Source organism: Schistosoma mansoni, chromosome 5 (genome assembly GCF_000237925.1).
Source record: "Schistosoma mansoni strain Puerto Rico chromosome 5, complete genome".
Classification (NCBI taxonomy): Eukaryota; Metazoa; Platyhelminthes; class Trematoda; order Strigeidida; family Schistosomatidae; genus Schistosoma; species Schistosoma mansoni.
This window is the reverse complement of record NC_031499.1, coordinates 4438605-4456197: the sequence shown is the minus strand read 5'-3', so window position 1 is coordinate 4456197 and position 17593 is coordinate 4438605. Positions and strand designations below refer to the sequence as shown.

Sequence of the window (17593 nt, the reverse complement as noted above, 5' to 3'; positions counted from 1 at the left end):
TGAGTAACCATGTTGGTGTTTACATTAGTATGGGAGATGAGATTAGTTTATTTATAACGAATCACAGAGCGGGTTACTTCTAAATTTAGGTTACTTTTAGACTAATCACATCGTCAGTCTGACTATTACAATATCTAGTGGGAAATGTTAAGCTATAATCGGTTCTGTTTACCCTTTTTTCTTACCACAGTTCATATAAACTGAGAATATTCAATGACACTGTGTTCAATTACTATTGTTTGTGAAAAATTGCTTGATAACAGTGGAAGTACTTTGTAATTAATGTTGATATTTAATAACATCTATTTAGATATAATATATCTTCTAAGAAGCGATAGTAATGACACTGGATGATTACACAGTTTTGAGTACAGATTAACTGATTTTAATTGGTCAGAATTACAACTTACCACAGGAAAATAAGGACAATGAACAACATGTGTACAATGTGTTTTTGAATCCATCATACTAGACAATTTACTGTGTGGTTTCATAGGTTTTCTACTTGAAGAAGATTTATTTGTACTTAATGAAGATGGTAGGGATGATTCAACGAAAGTATCTGTTGTAGTTTTTCTTTGGACTTGTCCACCATCAATATGATTTGGTTGAACAGATTCATCTTTTTCTTTTATAGAGATGTCGGATGGGACTGATGAATTGGTAAAACCAACATGATCTGGGATCTCTGCAAGTATAAGGCGTACACAGAGATAAAGCACATAGTATAACTTACAATGAAAGTTTGAGATTGTGAAAAGCAGCAGAAGAAACAACAGCGAATTTGAGTAGACAAAACAGATGAAGGGGAAGATTTCAGTTGTTAAAAAGGTGACGTATCAATACTACTACTATCCTATTCAACCATTAAATAACATATCAGTTGGCAGTAACCTGATAATTGTAGGTATATATTTGATATCACTTACGCGGAATAACTGTTAGAACAACCCCTCACAAATTCTTACCGAAGCTGATGATATATATATATATATATTTATATACTGACTTGGAAAACGGACATTTCAAGAGTTGAAATTTTCGAGTAATTTGATCAAGACACTAGTTTTTATACAAGGATGTAATGGTAACCTCTTACGTCAACTTGGCAAAGTGATCTGATAGGAAACGACTATTCTCTGAAAAGTTTATGGTGAATTAATGAACAGTGTAAACATAAAGTGATGATTTATTTATTTAAACACATAAATATTGGTACAAGGAAGCACCAGATACATATGCGCCATAAAAATCTCATTCGATTTGTGTGAGGGCCGTGATACTGCCCAGGTGCCCAAACTGAAGCAGGTGGTTTTCTTAGGGGGCCACACCCAGAGCCTTCGACCTAAAGGTCTGATCCACAAGGCAGTGGAGCATCGTGAGGAGATGCAGTTCCATGATGGCCAGTGACCAACGATTGATTCATACGCCATTTGTTCTCTCAGGATCCTGGAGCCCATGTACACCATTGGTTTGGAATCAAGGTTTTCCAACTCCCCTAGGTGGACTCGCCGTTTCCAACAAGAAGTTAGACATTAGGAATTTTAAAACTTTCTAACCAGAATATTAGAATCTAACAGATTTATTCGATTCTGATATGTGATATTTTTCTTTCATTACAACTAATATGAGTGTTCATTTCTTTGACTATTGTATAAAAAGTCTACATTGAAAATAGGCTATTGTTAATGAAGTTTGACAGAATTAATCCAATGCAAATATCAAATGCTTTAACGGGGTTGGTGGATACAGAGCATTCACATAGGGAAGTTAGAAAACTCTGATTCCAAACCAACAGTACACATGGACTTCAGGAACCTGAAGGAACAAATGGTGTGTGAACCTATTGTTGACCATCGACTACCATGGGACTGCATCTCCTAACGTTTCTTCACCACCTTTTTAATTAGACCTCTATGTCAAAGGCTCAAGGAGTAGCTCCGTAAGAAAACCACCTGCTTCGGTTCGGGCACTCGGACAGTATTCAAGCCCTCATACATATCGAATGATGAAGTGTGGCGCATATTTATTTGGTGCCTCTTTGTGCCAATAATTACGTGTTTGAATAATAATATTAAGTAAATGAATTCACAAGATGTCATTTTATTTATCTACGAGTAGATTAAATTACTGGTTGATAATGTTACTAGTAGATGGGAAACAATGTTAGTGAATTTTTAGCAGAATGTTGAATATAATATAGATTTTATTTCTAAAAAAAATATTTAAATGAACAATCCAAGACGGGGTAAATAGTATAATAATGCATATTATCGCAGGTCAATTCACCTTGATTGTATTAAAGCAAATGACATTTGTTTCTACTGAAGCACAATTACAAAAATACTATGCTCTTTTTTGTCTACATTTTTGTACATAGTTCTTGAATAATTTATTTGTAAAGTAGAACTATCAAGGGAGTTGTCTCCTTTGCCACTCTTTATAAAAACTGTTAAATTTGTTTAGAAAGCAACAAATTATGCTTCACAATAATCATAGTGTTTAATACATAATTTCAAACAGAGTATTATCAGCGTAAAGAGGATTTCAAGATAATTTTACTAATCCTGGAAGTTAGTAACTATTATTCTGACTGATGTATATTGTTTTTTTTTTGGAAGGGGAGGGTTGGAAGGTAGTAATCCTTCTATGCAGGATGTTTGTAGCTTTGTCACCTTTGAAATCAATGATCGTATTAAGTAATAATTTAAGTAATACAAAAGTTATTGATACTCATGGATGTTTAATGTTTATATTTGTTGTCAGTAAAATTCTGATGGATATACGTTGTCGATAAGTATTTCTCTTAGACGGTTTAATTCTTTCAAAAATGTTGGATTCATGTAGCGTGAGGATGTTGGCAAAAATATAAATTTGAAATCTACGAAAATAGAGAATTCATTGTTTTACAAGAACATTAATTTCAAGTGACAAAGAAGTAGAAAACTTGAGAAGGACAATTTCTGCCTTCCTCAGAAGAACATTCTTTAGTCGATAAATGACTTTGAACTTGTCCCATACTGGGACGAAACGGCCATCCAGTACTTTCAGATATCCAATGGTGGTCTAGCTTAGATCGACTCGTCAAATTCAACTTTGAGAATTCTGAACATGATTTGAAGATATAAAACAATAAATACAAATGAATCAAAACAACAACAGATATCACTTACTATCAATGCCAACAACAGAATCACTATCTTCTTGTTCTGAATCAATTTCATCTGTAGGATTAATTTCCGATTGGTTGACTTTTTCTGATCCCAATAAAGAGTTTCTTTGCTGTTGTTGCTGTTGTTTACGTGATTTACTTTTGCGTACACCTTTTTTCCGTTTACTTTTATCCCAAACAGGCGGAGTGGTTTTCTTTGATGACTTCATTGAATTGCCAACATTATCAAACTGAAATATTACAAGGAAATTTTGACGAAAGGAACACATATACGCATAAAATGCAGAATCTAACAATGTCACATATATAACAGAAAACTAACATATAAATGACTCAAACACATATAAATAGAGTGGGACTAAATATTAAGTATTGATGTACGGTATTAGATAAATACAGTGGTTATGATACATGTTACATGTGTCCAGTTACCGATTGTCTCAATGTACTATAATGACTAGCATAGAATAGGTAAGAAGAACATACAAAAAAGTATGGTGCCGATTCATGAAGTCACCAATTGTTAGTTTGTTTGTGCAGAGAGAATGTACGCTTTTAGGTTAAAACTTATACGAGAATCAACAATGGGAAAAAATCATTCTACCGGAATTTTCACACTATGTGAAGATAACCTCAACAGTGATCAACTATGTAGCAGGACTGAATTATACAACAGTCGATGCGTTTCACGTAACTTTCCAAGAACCAGAGCAAAACATCGATAAATATTTCTTCCAATAACAACAGAAATATATGATTGACTACCATTGAATTAATATGGCGGATTTGTGAAGATTGTAGTATTTTCAGAGATGAAATCACGGACCGACTATAGGAAGAACATCATTGGAAACCTGAAAGCCCTGGATAGCCATACTAATAACAGTTATGTGTTCACTAGTGACTAGCTTCAAGATGGATTTGCTGAAGTTCTAGTAACAAGCCGTGACCAGTAGAGTTCAATCCGAGTTGGGACTGAGACAGTCATCCACCGCAAGGCAATGGATGAAGGGTCACGCATGATCACGGATTGATTAAAGCTGGACATTAACACCGCTGAATGTTAGGCATTCACGCAGAAGAGAGGTTCTGTATTCGATGTTTTTTGCTCGCCAGGTCGTGAATGCGTACTGGTAATTGGTTAGAAACAATTGAAATAACAGAGAACCAAGCAACAGAATAAGTGAAAGGACCATCAATAACGATAAAAAAAAACTCCAACTTACTCCCTTATCTTCATCACCACCACCACCACCACTGCCAAGAAAATCATCATAATTCAACGATTTCAACGTCTCTGTACCATGTATATCAGCGATAGGGTAAAGTTTAGAATTTAATGAATCATTATTATTATAGGCATTCCAATCAAGTTGCATTGTTTGACCACGATCGAAATAACTTGAATCTGGTAATGTAGTAGGAGAATTAGTAGTACCAGAGTTAGTAGTAATTGTATTAGTATTGGTAGTATGTCCATTAGCGTTCATAGCACTACTCACTGCATTCGGATCTAATAATGGTTTACGTTTTAATACAACAGTAACTGTAACCATGCTAAATGGCCAAATACTTGAATCATCTTCATCTTCATCTAATACCTAGTGGATTAAGAAATAGAATTAAAAATTTGCAAGTAGAGAGAGAGGGCAACAAAATAGCTGCATGTCTTTTAAAATAGTTTGCGATCTGCATGACTGGATACCTTTGGGAGGTGATAAATTCATGAGGGTAGAAATTTCAGTCTATGTAATAATGACAAAGAATGTGACCAAACTTCCTTTTTAAAATATTAAAGATTCCCATTATGAAAATTAGAACAACATATGTAAGCTTACATGTGTTGTTCTAATATTCTTTTTAAAGTCAAAATATTGAGTAAATATATGTTAGATAGCATAATACTTCAATGACTGAGGTGGTAAGAACAAGTATTACATGTGTTAAATAACTGTCTATCTTGTCAAAGGACGTTTGTTTGTGTGGATATTTGGAATAAAGCTAAGAGTAGCTAAACCAAAACGTGGGGCAATCCATGAAATCGACTGACGATCTGTTTGCGTCGTGTAGGCAGATATAAAATGAATGTTTAGAGTTAGTTCAATCATTGTAACCAATTGTTAAAGACTTGAGTGATATGATGCAGATATGTATAATTCACTCTTAGACTTTCTTTAGATCTTGAATATTTTATACTTTTTATTCTGTGAATTTAATCTTTTCTTCTCGAATGATATTGCATACTCTTAATGTTTTCAACTGGCACTGATGCTGTTACCATCCGGGCACCTGTCGTAATAATTTTATCTCATTATGTTGATATGATGTAGGGATTTGAACTGATGAATATGTGTCATGATTTACATTGCTTCTAACTGATTGAGATGACGTCCATAGAAACTTTGGAATAAGGGAGCTTTTTGGCAGAATGTGAATCCACTTTGGATGTTTATAAACAACGAAGCTATACAAATAGAACACCACAGTTATATCATGTTTGTTTATTCTTTAGAGCTGATCACATTTTATCGACCATGTTGCCATGTAGTGACTCGTACAAGTAACTTGACATTGGATGCATTTTGTTTTGATATCAGTTAGTAATTTAAATAAACTGGTAGGTAGATCTGTATCCAGATTTTGTGTTCATCGGGACCAACCAGTAAAGCAGTCGCAATAATGTCATTAATGACAGTTGAATGTGCTGACAAGGTATCCAAAAGTGAATTAAAAAGCAAAGATTTCTCGTTATAGTCCAAGCTGTGCTACGCTACAGAATTTTATTGACAAAAATTCAAGACATTGTGGTGTGTACTTATCATTCTACACTCATTTATCATCAAATAAGTAAGTATTCAACGACAGCAAAAATAGAGACAGAGTTCATCTTTTGTAGTGAGAAATGAAAAAAAGAACAATAGATAATTACTGCAGCGAATTTGTGAAGACTTTAGAATTTTATAGTTTAAAAATTCGAATCATCGGATGCTGATTCGGAAGTTTAGAGGTTAAGCGCTCCTTGGAGGTCCTGAATATCCTAGGTCTTAAGCCCCGGTAGGGTCTTGGGAGCGCTTTGCTGAGGAAGCCCATACTAAGACGGAACAGTTCTCTAGTGGTCTTCGGTCTTAAATGGTTGTCTAACTAAGATTAGATTGTGAAGTAGACTTTTAAAAATAGTTTATCATGAAAACAAAATACACATAAATAGCATAAAATGAATCGCTTACCTCACATCGATAAGATAATTCTAAATAGGGCATAGAAGAACTAACTGTTAGAATATCACGATATTGTTCATCAGAAAGACTTCGTAGAAGGGCACGACGTTTATCATCTGGTAAATTGATCAGCTGTCGAACAGATTTAATATTACGCTGTGAAGGGAAATATATATTCCAGATGTTGACTAAATATGTTTGGAAATAGGAATTTTTTACATTACGTTAAATATTAGTTTGTGATGAAAATTACCATTTAAGTTAAACGAAATCTCCACTGAGAAATTGTATTAAGTAGTTATCATTTGATCATTGGTCTTCAGCTCCTTAAGATGAATTTCTCAGTGTCCCAGTTAAGACTGATCAAGTATCTAGTCAGGATAGAAGTCACTCATTAGTCATATACACTACTTGACAGTCACATTTTTGATTAATCGACTTATATTGAAAATGCAGACCATTTGATTTTGATTTATTGAGAAATTTTGAAGTTAGGTGCAGGATAATATACAAAGATAGTAAATTGATTGTTGAGGTAGAGAGTATTCATCGACTGAGGTGGTTAGAACATTCATGGGAGACAACCGACAACCTTCGTGTGAGATGCTTGCGGATGGGAGACAGCTAAACCAAAACGTAACATAAACTCATGAAGCAATTGACTGTTCAACTAAATCATGTTAACAGGTTGAGATTACTTGGATAGGGTTCTCGCGCTTATCATAGGGAATGTTGGTAGACATGGTTTAGAGTCGGTCGTAATAAGGTAGCTGTATTTATTCTATGTTTCGATAAGATCTCGAGTTAAAGATCATCTTGTACCTTTTTTGCCTTGCAAATATTTTCCACCTTAAACCATATTGTTTATGACTAATATTTCCTACTACTACTACTACTACTACTACTACTGATATTATTATTTTTTCTACTACTTTGGCATTAAGACTTGACAATATTATTTCGTTGTGGCAATACGGTGCAGAACATTAAACGGATGCATGTATCTCCTACATCTTCTATGTTCCTGATAACTAACCGACTTCAATTTCATGGCTCAACAATAACGTGGTCGATAGCGACGGATGAAGCTAGATAAGCCATGTCAAATCACAGTTGTATACAGCTAATTAATCCTAAACTAAGACGAGACACTTTAAAAAAAAACTTGCAAAAAACATTCTACGTATTTAAAATACTATTATTTGTAATGATAAAATTTAAGGAATTTAAACGTATACGTGGTCGTTAGTATGGGGTTTGTGGAGATTGTTGAGTTCCATTGAAATCATGGACCGATAATTGCTAGACCACCATTGAAAACCTGTAGGCACTAGGCTGCCGTCTCGTTCTAGTATGAGACTCCTCAGCAGTGTGAATCCACGATATCGCAACCGGGAACCGGACCCAGGACCTTCGTTCTCGCATATTAACATCTAACCTCTAGACAACTGAACCGGCACCCATACTAGGAAGAAACAGTCATTCCGTGATTCCAATTTTCCTATGTCAAGCTAACATTGATCGGTCTATGATTTCAATGAAGTATTAGTGGTCATTTGATGTGGTAGAAAAGATTATTATCGTTTACAGTGAACTCACTTGTTTAGTTGCCATATGTCTAAGTTGAGTTTGAGTGATATGTGGGAGTTGAAGTAACGGTGAAGCATTGTCCGTTAGCGCTTGAACAAGCATCGGAATTAAATGCATACAATTTTCTATGGTAGCTAAGTGTTGAGGTGTTTTATGTCTTGAATTAGCTAGAACAGTATAATACAAAAACAATAGGTGTATTATATATATATATATATATATATATATATATATTTGATCACTGAGGAGTGACCAATGTCATATTTGTCTGGTGTTATCTAATGCTGACCGACTTCTTTCGAACAAACTGGGATGGACTAGGCAAACATGACATTTGTCGCTACTCCCCAGGGCTAGGTAGGAAGAAGGACCGATAAAGATTCTAGACCGCTCGTACGGGTTTACGCGTCATTGGTCCGGTCGATAAATCACTGTGTTTCTAATTGGCGGTATCATTACGTTGTATATTAATAGGGCACAAGGCCACGATATATAACAAAGATATTAGCTGTAAGTTGTAAAATTATTTCTAATGAATCAACAATTTAGTTTATATCATTATTAGTGAGGATAAAGAAATAACCAGTTGTTAATATTCTCAAGTGTATTTTTAATCCGCGTTTGTTGGTAGACATACACTGAGGACAGATTGCCACGATATCGTCATATTGTCAGAAGTTTGCGTAGAATAAATAACTTGTGGATAACAATGGAATTCAGGATGCGTCTTTCGTCCTATTTTGAACTTGTTCAGATAAATGCACCTACATAACAGTTTGACGTTCATATTGAAAATCCAGTATAACACTTTACAATTTGAACCCTAACTATCTGTGTACAATCGAATAATCATGACTTATTTGATAAGTGATACACAGCAAGAATATCAATAATGCTAGTTTAAACGAATAATACAACTCAATACTCGATGTGCTAAAAAAAAGGTTTTCAGATATATTTTTACACGAAATTATCATTAGTTTTTTCAGGTCATTATCATCAGCAAGGAGTTGAATTCATAGTTTGGAAGGAATATACATGTAATCTATGTAAAATTAGTCATTATATGTGAGAAATTGTATTTGAAACAGTCTCAGCGATTGAAATTTGAATAATTCCAACGTTTTCGTCCAGCTAACTTGTCTAGACTTCTTCAGGGAAATAATCAAAATCGAAATCATCAAAGAAATATATAGTTTTTTAACAATCATATTAAAATCTCTACTACTTTAATCCAATCATATTTGGATGTTGATTTTTTTGTAAACAGGATAATATGAGTCAGTTGAATGAGAATCAAGTGAAAAGTTCAAACGATGTGAATTAAAGGAGACTGGATGAATTGTGTGTGTGTGTATGTATGTGTAAAATGAGTTATTAATGAATGATATTCAGTGTTGATATGTTTCTATGTGAAGTAAAAATAAGAATAAAAGTGCAAATTGAAGGTTGAAAAGCTGTTTCTGATACATCGAATTGCAAGTAAACATCAAGTACATAATTGTAATGCTAAACATAACTCATATTGATTTAAATCATAATAACGATTCATGTGAATTAAATAAACAGGTTGCATAAAGGAAGGGTCAAATTACTTGTTGATGAAAATTTGCCAAATGGCTGCTAGCTGAATACCATCCTTTCTGTTTAGGCTGTTCTTATTCACCCATATATACAGCGCTTCTGCTGTCAATCTTTCTTTATGAGTGTTGAAACCTTTCTGAAGTATTTTGGCCCCTTCAAAATTAATCATGTGTCCCGTTTCTAACGCATGTAACGCTATTGCAGACTTATTCTCAAGTTTCCTTATGTCAACCGAAGTTTTGGGAACATTTTTTAAACATTGTTTGTGTTCCTTCAACCTTACATTCAATTGTCTGGATGTTTCTCCAATATGTAAAATTAGATTCAACCAACCACCGGCCCCCTGAAAAGCTATACGGTCATATATTCTGATTTGTCTGAAAACAGCGACTTCTAACTACGTAACAAAGTCTATCGATTATCATTTGGCTGATTTTGAAATCCTGTTTCTTACCGTAATACCATGTTAAATTCCTTTTTAACAAGGACAGTATGCTAGAAAGCAATAATATTATTAATACTAACAATATATATGATTTGTATTATTTTGATGTCAATATTTTTGACTGAAATTTGATCAGTCTTGGCTGGTATATATGCAACCTGTGTGGATTGCCTCAATACTGCCATCATAACACAGGTTTAGATAGATAGAATGTGGCAAGTAATAGGATCCAGAACTCGCGTCTCGTCCTATTTGGGACTGGTCAGCTGGAGGTATCTGCATACCAAAATTGTTCACTTCAGGATATGAAACTAGTACTTTTCACTTCAAAAACTAACACCTTAGCTAATGAATCAAAATAGTCACCTATTTGCACACCGGGTATGAGTTTTAATTTTATCTGTAATGATTCGGATTATCCCGTGTTTTTTGATAACTGAATATCAACTATGGGATGTAGGTACAGTCAGATGACTAGCTCCAAATGGGACAAAACGCGTATCATGGACTCCACTTCTAACCACATTTAAAATATTCTACCTAAATAATAGTAATAATAATAGCAGTGATGGCGGTTTGTATTTGCCCAAATCAACACCAAGGTAACAAATAAACTTTTTGAAAAATATACAATTACGTCGCTCAACAAACCTTCGTCCATTGCTACAGCTAGAACGTATAACAAACTGTTGATCATTTCGTCAATTAACCGAGGCGAATGTTTAATAATATACTGTCTGTCTGTAAATATGAAAACGAAAACACAAGTGGAAAAAGATACACTAACCAGAAAACACCTCCCAGAATAGAATGTTTAATAAATTACTGTGAATTAGTTAACAATCAATGAAAAGAAACACAGATTGTATAACTACAATTCGTGGTTAAACAGACACTTTGGGTGATATGATTCGCAATCGATCACAAGAGCGTAGATGCACCATCTCTTTATATTATTGAACGTATTGAGATTCAATATAATATCATACTAACCTTTTCATTCCATTCTCCTGAAATATATTTTCAACGCTTAGTTTTTCTTATTATCAAAGCTACTACATTATTTTAACTCCTTTACTCATTATTTTGATTTCATCGTGTGTGTGGTAATTTGGTATGACAACTTGGGCTAATGAATATTTATGCCACGTTCCAAGTTGATTATGACTGGATGACTGAAATACAGGTTGTTAAATTCTATTCCAAAGACTTCTATTACATGGGCGATACTGACAAAAGAACTTGAAAAAGAAACCTCAAAGTGCGTTAAAGAATTTCATGACTTCCTTACAATAAGTACTGTCTAACGATTTATGATCGTCTTTTATAATTTGCCTACATTTTAGTGTGCTTTCCCAAGGAATTTCGTAAATAATAGGAGATATGTGAATATTATTTGTAGTATATATCACTGAAATTTGTTAAACAGCTATTGAAAACCAGGAAGAACTGGAAAATGTTTCATCCCATTATGGGACATCTCAGCAGTATACATTAACGACCCGTCGGGCATCAAACCCAGGAACTTAAGAACTCTGGGTGGGCGCATGACTTTTAGACTACTGAGTGATATATTTAGTGTGTTCATTTTATAAGGCTATTTAATTCCTCAATAAAGGTTTACACTTCTGCTTTTGAGAATAGTTAGAGCAGATTGGTGAAGCAGTCCTTCTTTATCTAACGACAAGAATTACTTACAGTCAATTACCGATTCATACTAGCAACTAGTAGGTTGGCAAAGTAACAACTTTCAAGAGGACAAAATATACAGGAATGGATTTTAGCTACCGAGTAGTTAAACTTAATATACAACAAGAAACAGGGGTGAATAGTTACTGACTATTGATTTGAACAAACTAGAAACACACTCAGTTGTCGTCCACAAGATATAAGAACGATAGTTGAAAAGTCTCTATGATAAAATTAAAAACTTTTTACATTCCCATCGATAAATTTAAGCTTAGTTTTCTTCAACATTTTTACAAAGAGTCGTCAAACTGTTTACGAAATAATCTATTCTGGAGTTCTACGCTATTAATTGAAGTTTTGTCCGTCAGAACAAGAGCGCACGTATGTGATCCAAGTACGTACATAGTTTACATAGATATAGATGTATGCAAGGTGGTTGAAAACAGTCGGTTGGCAGGAAACTTTGGACCTAAGTTCCTTGCTGGTTGGAGCTTGTAAATGATATGTACCCTTTATTGCAGGTCATTCCGGAGCCAGATCACTGAGCAATAATATCATAGACTGAGAGACTGTATGGCACTAGTTCTCATTCATTACCTTGAGACTGAAGCTATGTCTTTCTGACGAACTCGAACTAACACGAAACCTAGATTCAAAGTTTCCTGTTGACTACCTCTAATCACATAACATCTTGACATGATGTGTGCGATGTCCTGTCACTTAGACTAGTGGTTATATTGCAACTTATTCGACAGGATTCGACCAGCACTAAACGATTAAACACAAACATAATATAAATCACTATTCAATGACTAATCAATTATACATTAAATGTAAGCATCGATACAATACAACTTAACAAATTTATTGGAGATTAATTCATTAGTTTAAAGGAGAGTTATGGATGATTGTCTTTGATTTCTCACTATTTAATTGTCATACATAAATCCACATATGTTTCTCCGTTTCATGAAAAAAACACAACCTGTGCGGATATTTCAAAGATAAGTTGTTATACAATATGCATATTTTGGTCAAACTACATGCACTGTCCGTGTAAATACATTGAGTCGTTTAGTCAAATCATATGATTTTATATCCAATACCCAATTGGTAAAAGTAAAACCTTAACAGTTGAATTCACGAGTCCTTCTAAGCTAGACCACTGTTGAAAACCTGGAAGCAATAGATGGTCGTTTTGTCCTAGTATGAGACTCCTCAGCAGTGCGCATCCACGATTCAGTGTTTTCAAGTTTTCAATGATGGTCTAGCTTAGATCGGCTGGTAAATTCAACTGTTAAAATAATACAATTTCTACAAATCCCCATACTGATAAAAAGTGGAGTCGATGAAAAAACAATAAAGAGATGGTATGAACACTTACCAACATGTAAAGTGTTAGCTGGAAGCTCTAAACGTTCCAAATGTGCATAAATTAATGCTCTAGCTTTCACTGAATATGGTGATCCAACGATGGCTTTTTTAAAAATTGTGAAGAATGGTATTTGCATAATTAACTAAAAATTATATGAAAATAGAAAAAAATAATAAATTAATAAATTTTCAAAGAGTGATTGGATATACCTGTAATTAAATGATAACATCTAAATAATAAATAACAACACCTTAGTTATTCAGTGTTGACTGTACTGTGTAGATCTCTGACTACGAAGCTAAGCAAAATGATGCTAAACTGATAACACTCTATTCGATGCTGTATGTTTGAAGATGACTATTGTATTTTAGACAATACTCCGCTGTTTTTAAATCAGATAGATTGTGAGTAGCAGTGAAATTCAGTACGCGTGCTTCGTCTTATCTGGGAGTTATCAGGTGGATGTACCTGTAGCCAGAGTCGAGTTTACATTGGAACCTTAGCCAAGTACATTTCGACAATCGACTACACCGAGATGACCAGCAAACGTTGGGCGTACGACAAAAAACGACTGATCGAGAATCTAGACCTTAATACGAACAACGGGATGATTCAAATCATTGCCGATGATGACATATACTAAATTAGATATAGGTAATGGAAATAACATTAAATAGTGTTTCATGAAGTAAAGATCAGTTCAATTTGAAGATTACTTTCCAGGAGTTGACATTAACCGTTGAATAACAGAAAAGTAGCCACAGACTTAACGTATCAAATGGTCCTCATTTTTCACACCTTCAATAAACTAGAATTACAGATGACACAGTCATTCAATGTTATCGTTGATGAGTATAACCGCTTCACTCTTATGACATTAGGTAATTTCACAAACCATGGAACCTGTGAAAATTCTTGGATCCACACATAAATGGTATTTTAGGTCCACACAGCTGAAGATTCCAAAAATATAGTAAAACAGCTACTCGGTACTTCAGTGACAAACACTAGATGAAAACTACCTTTGAGAAATTGAGTGAATTTAAGTTGACCTGGTTATAGACAATATTGCCGCATCAAATTAGTCAGATAATGATAAAAATAAACTGCTTTATTCAATTGATTAGAGCAATAAGGTCACAGTACAAAATATGTAATACTGTAGTGAATTACCCGTTTTATAACAATTTAACTTGTGAATATTTAAGAACATATAGATATTAAATATTTTAAACGTCAATTTGCTGCCATCGATATGCATGCGTAAATGTTTACAATCAGTTATGCTCTCTTTCGAAACACCCATTTCTATCACTTAATAATATATTTAACGTAGGAATTGCTCAGGGATTACTCCTTGTTCTTCCAAAGAACAGAGGAGGAAGGTATATGAAATACTGTGGTGGCCTATCGTAGCAATTAACTTCCCAATAGCTTGTAAACGACATATAAAGGCAGACAAGTATATGCGCTTATCACACACAATTAGTTATCGAAAGCGAATCTAAGACAGGAAAATTTATGCAGATGAATAAACGTTTGATGAAAAGATGACCTAAAACTTTTAGCCAGGTTACTAATATTTACCCAGATGAACAACTGTTCGGGTGAATTCTTTTGTATATTACAAACATTTCAAAATGGAGCAGGGACTGATGATGATGATGATGTTCAGAATGACAAAGAAGGCATTGCGTTGAAACCATCTATTAAACAGAGAGCACAACACACCATCAAAACGTAAATATGCTATAGCGATAACTTATACATCTAGCAGTGCATAATGTAAAGACTACTGTAAAACTTTACTTAAATATAAATTAACATGATAAAATCCCAATAAAAAAGGGAAACAACTAACCGGAGGTAGTTCAGTATTATCACTTGGTCGACAAATTATTTCTTTATTATAATTTGGATTGAATTCATATGCAGTGGATAATACCTTAATAATACGTGGCATTGCCATATAAGGTGAACGCATAAATGCACCACAAAAATATCTTATTGTATCCAACAGTACATTATTATTACTAAATTTCATCGTATTATACCACCAAACGCCCTGTGAAATATAAGAGAAAAAACAAATATACGAACCACTGAAAAACAAGTATCATCATTAAAAAGGTTAAATATAAATCACTGAACTGTTAAAAAGATTTGTTGTTGAAACTGATCCATATTGGTTAATGCGAACTGCCTATCTGGTTAGGGCTTGCGTAGTAGTAGTGTTTGGAGGAATATGAGTGACCAAGGCTTAGATTTAATCATAATAACACAGATATATTCATAATTTTCTTCTTTCAAATATTGGGTTTCAAAACTATTTTAAACTTTTTATTTCACAAACTCAGGCAATCCCTAACTTGGAATCCGGAAGGGAAGCGAAAAAGAGGAAGGCCAAAGAACACATTACGCCTGGAAATAGAAGCAGATATGAATAACAACTGGAAGGAACTGGAAAGGATTGCCCAGGATAGGGTTGGATGGAGAATGCTGGTGAGCGGCCTATGCTCCTCCACGAGGGGTAACAGGCGTAATAAGTAAGTATTTCACGAACTTACTCCTTTTTCTTGAGTCATATCGTCAATGCCTAATTTTTTCGCATAACCACCACTAATACTGTTATAACTTCTACCAATCTACCATTTCACTATATTGATATTGTGGTGTGTCAACTTGAAAGGATGGACATATCTTTCAAGTTCTACATTGTGTATATCTGACTAATGTTAAGTAATCAAAAAGAAGCTAAAAAAACAAACAAAATGGATAGTTTATATAATAAAAGACTTCACTAATAGGTTTGAGTATACTGCAACAATTATAAACTATATGCATATAAGCAGAGATGGATAGTGGCTAGCAGTGGAATCCAGGACGCGCGTTTCGTCCTATTTGGGACTCGTCAGCTGGATGTACCTGCATCTCAGAGTTGATGTTCACTCTGGGACTCGAACCCATGCTTGTGAATTAAGGCTATATCGAGGCAATACGCACAGTATGCACATATGCCAATTACAGACTGACCAGTTGCAGTCCTAACACATCGGTGGGAAGATTCAAACAAGCAATACTAAATGAATTTATATGCATATATCCAATGAGATCATTATTTTCAACTCATTTGTCAAGTACAAATTAGTGTACATGACCCTCAGCTCCATCTCAAGTGTACGAGGGCTAGTGATACTCTATCCGGTTGTTCAAACTGAAGTAGATGAAGCGGACGCACAACTCAGTAATTGAAAGTCAAAAGCCTTAAATATTGAACCAACGCTTCGATCAGAGAGGTAGTGGTTAAAATGACATGTACAACTATGAAATAAAATCCGTAACCAGTTCATTATTGTATTTCCATAAGATAGTCTCTCACATACTCAAGAAATGAGTAGTCAGATCCAATTCAATTACAGAGGATTAACTTACTAAGAACGGTATTAGTGTTGACTAGTTGTTATTACTAAACATTAGTAAACTGCCTACTAAGAACGGAAAAAGAACAATCATATAGTGATATCGTTCGGTCATAAGGAATGTAAAGCCAAGCACATATGTGCATTGGTTTAAGTTGCCACATCCTATCACACCAATAAAATGGAATCACCAGGACAAATGCACAAGGAGTAGAAGTATTAACAGTATCAATGATAGCAAAAAATATTAGACATGATTCGAGAAAACTGTAGTCAAAGAATAAAAGTCTAAGATATTTTTAAAACTGAAGATCTAATAGAAACAAAAGTGTGGGTGTATCCTCACCATTGTGACTGATTCTGGGCTACGACACTCAGAATCTCTACCTATTGGTTACGATAGTAGCAACGACTCCAACCATATATATTCCATCTTTCAATATGATTTAGTCCAATAGTCAGTAACTTGGTATGGTCAATAATAGCTCACTCCCAATCTAGACCAATGAATACCGAGCGTTGAGATAGGCTATGTTTTAGTAAACTCATATATATATATATATATATATATATAGCAAACATATATCAACCATTTCACTTGATGAAGGTTCATCACCTCATCAACCAAGTTCCCATGTTTACCCGGTACTCTATGCCTAACCGCAGCATCGCTCACATGGTTGTCCCAACATATCAGTTGGCATAATAGTACTGCAAACTTACTCTGCCATTCGACTAGAGAATTTACTATTACTGAGCCTAGAAACTTATTCGTTAATTGCAAAATTTATTTATATCATGGTCAGGATGTAATATACAGTGCGGAGTGTATGCTAACACCAGGACGAATTGAAGATTTCTAATTAAACGAAATAAGTATATTACCAGTTGGAATAACCGATAAGATAACCCATATACATAGTGTAATATGGTATGATTTTACTGTCTAAAAGTAAGATAACAAACAGTGTGATATTTAAATGTGAACCATTTTAGAAAATAACACTGTAGATTATTCATATAAAACGAACGCAGTGAACACATAGTATTTTCATCGAAAGTACTGCATTCTCATTACTGAGAATTTTGACATCCATTAGT

At 34.2% G+C, this 17593-nt stretch overlaps 1 protein-coding gene across 1 annotated transcript in view; it reads right to left on the bottom strand.

Annotated features, from left to right (window-relative positions):
• The window catches only part of Smp_145670 (DNAj-related), a gene marked incomplete at its 5' end in the record, with an annotated part of 35308 nt that overhangs the window by 9197 nt on the left and 8518 nt on the right, over window positions 1–17593 (bottom strand). The window contains 9 exons of the mRNA XM_018797691.1: window positions 411–622; window positions 3174–3402; window positions 4399–4580; window positions 4668–4773; window positions 6400–6546; window positions 7990–8147; window positions 10661–10750; window positions 13083–13215; window positions 14935–15138. Coding sequence (XP_018652708.1) covers window positions 411–622; window positions 3174–3402; window positions 4399–4580; window positions 4668–4773; window positions 6400–6546; window positions 7990–8147; window positions 10661–10750; window positions 13083–13215; window positions 14935–15138 — 1461 coding nt within the window. The remainder of the gene's footprint in view (window positions 1–410; window positions 623–3173; window positions 3403–4398; window positions 4581–4667; window positions 4774–6399; window positions 6547–7989; window positions 8148–10660; window positions 10751–13082; window positions 13216–14934; window positions 15139–17593) is intronic.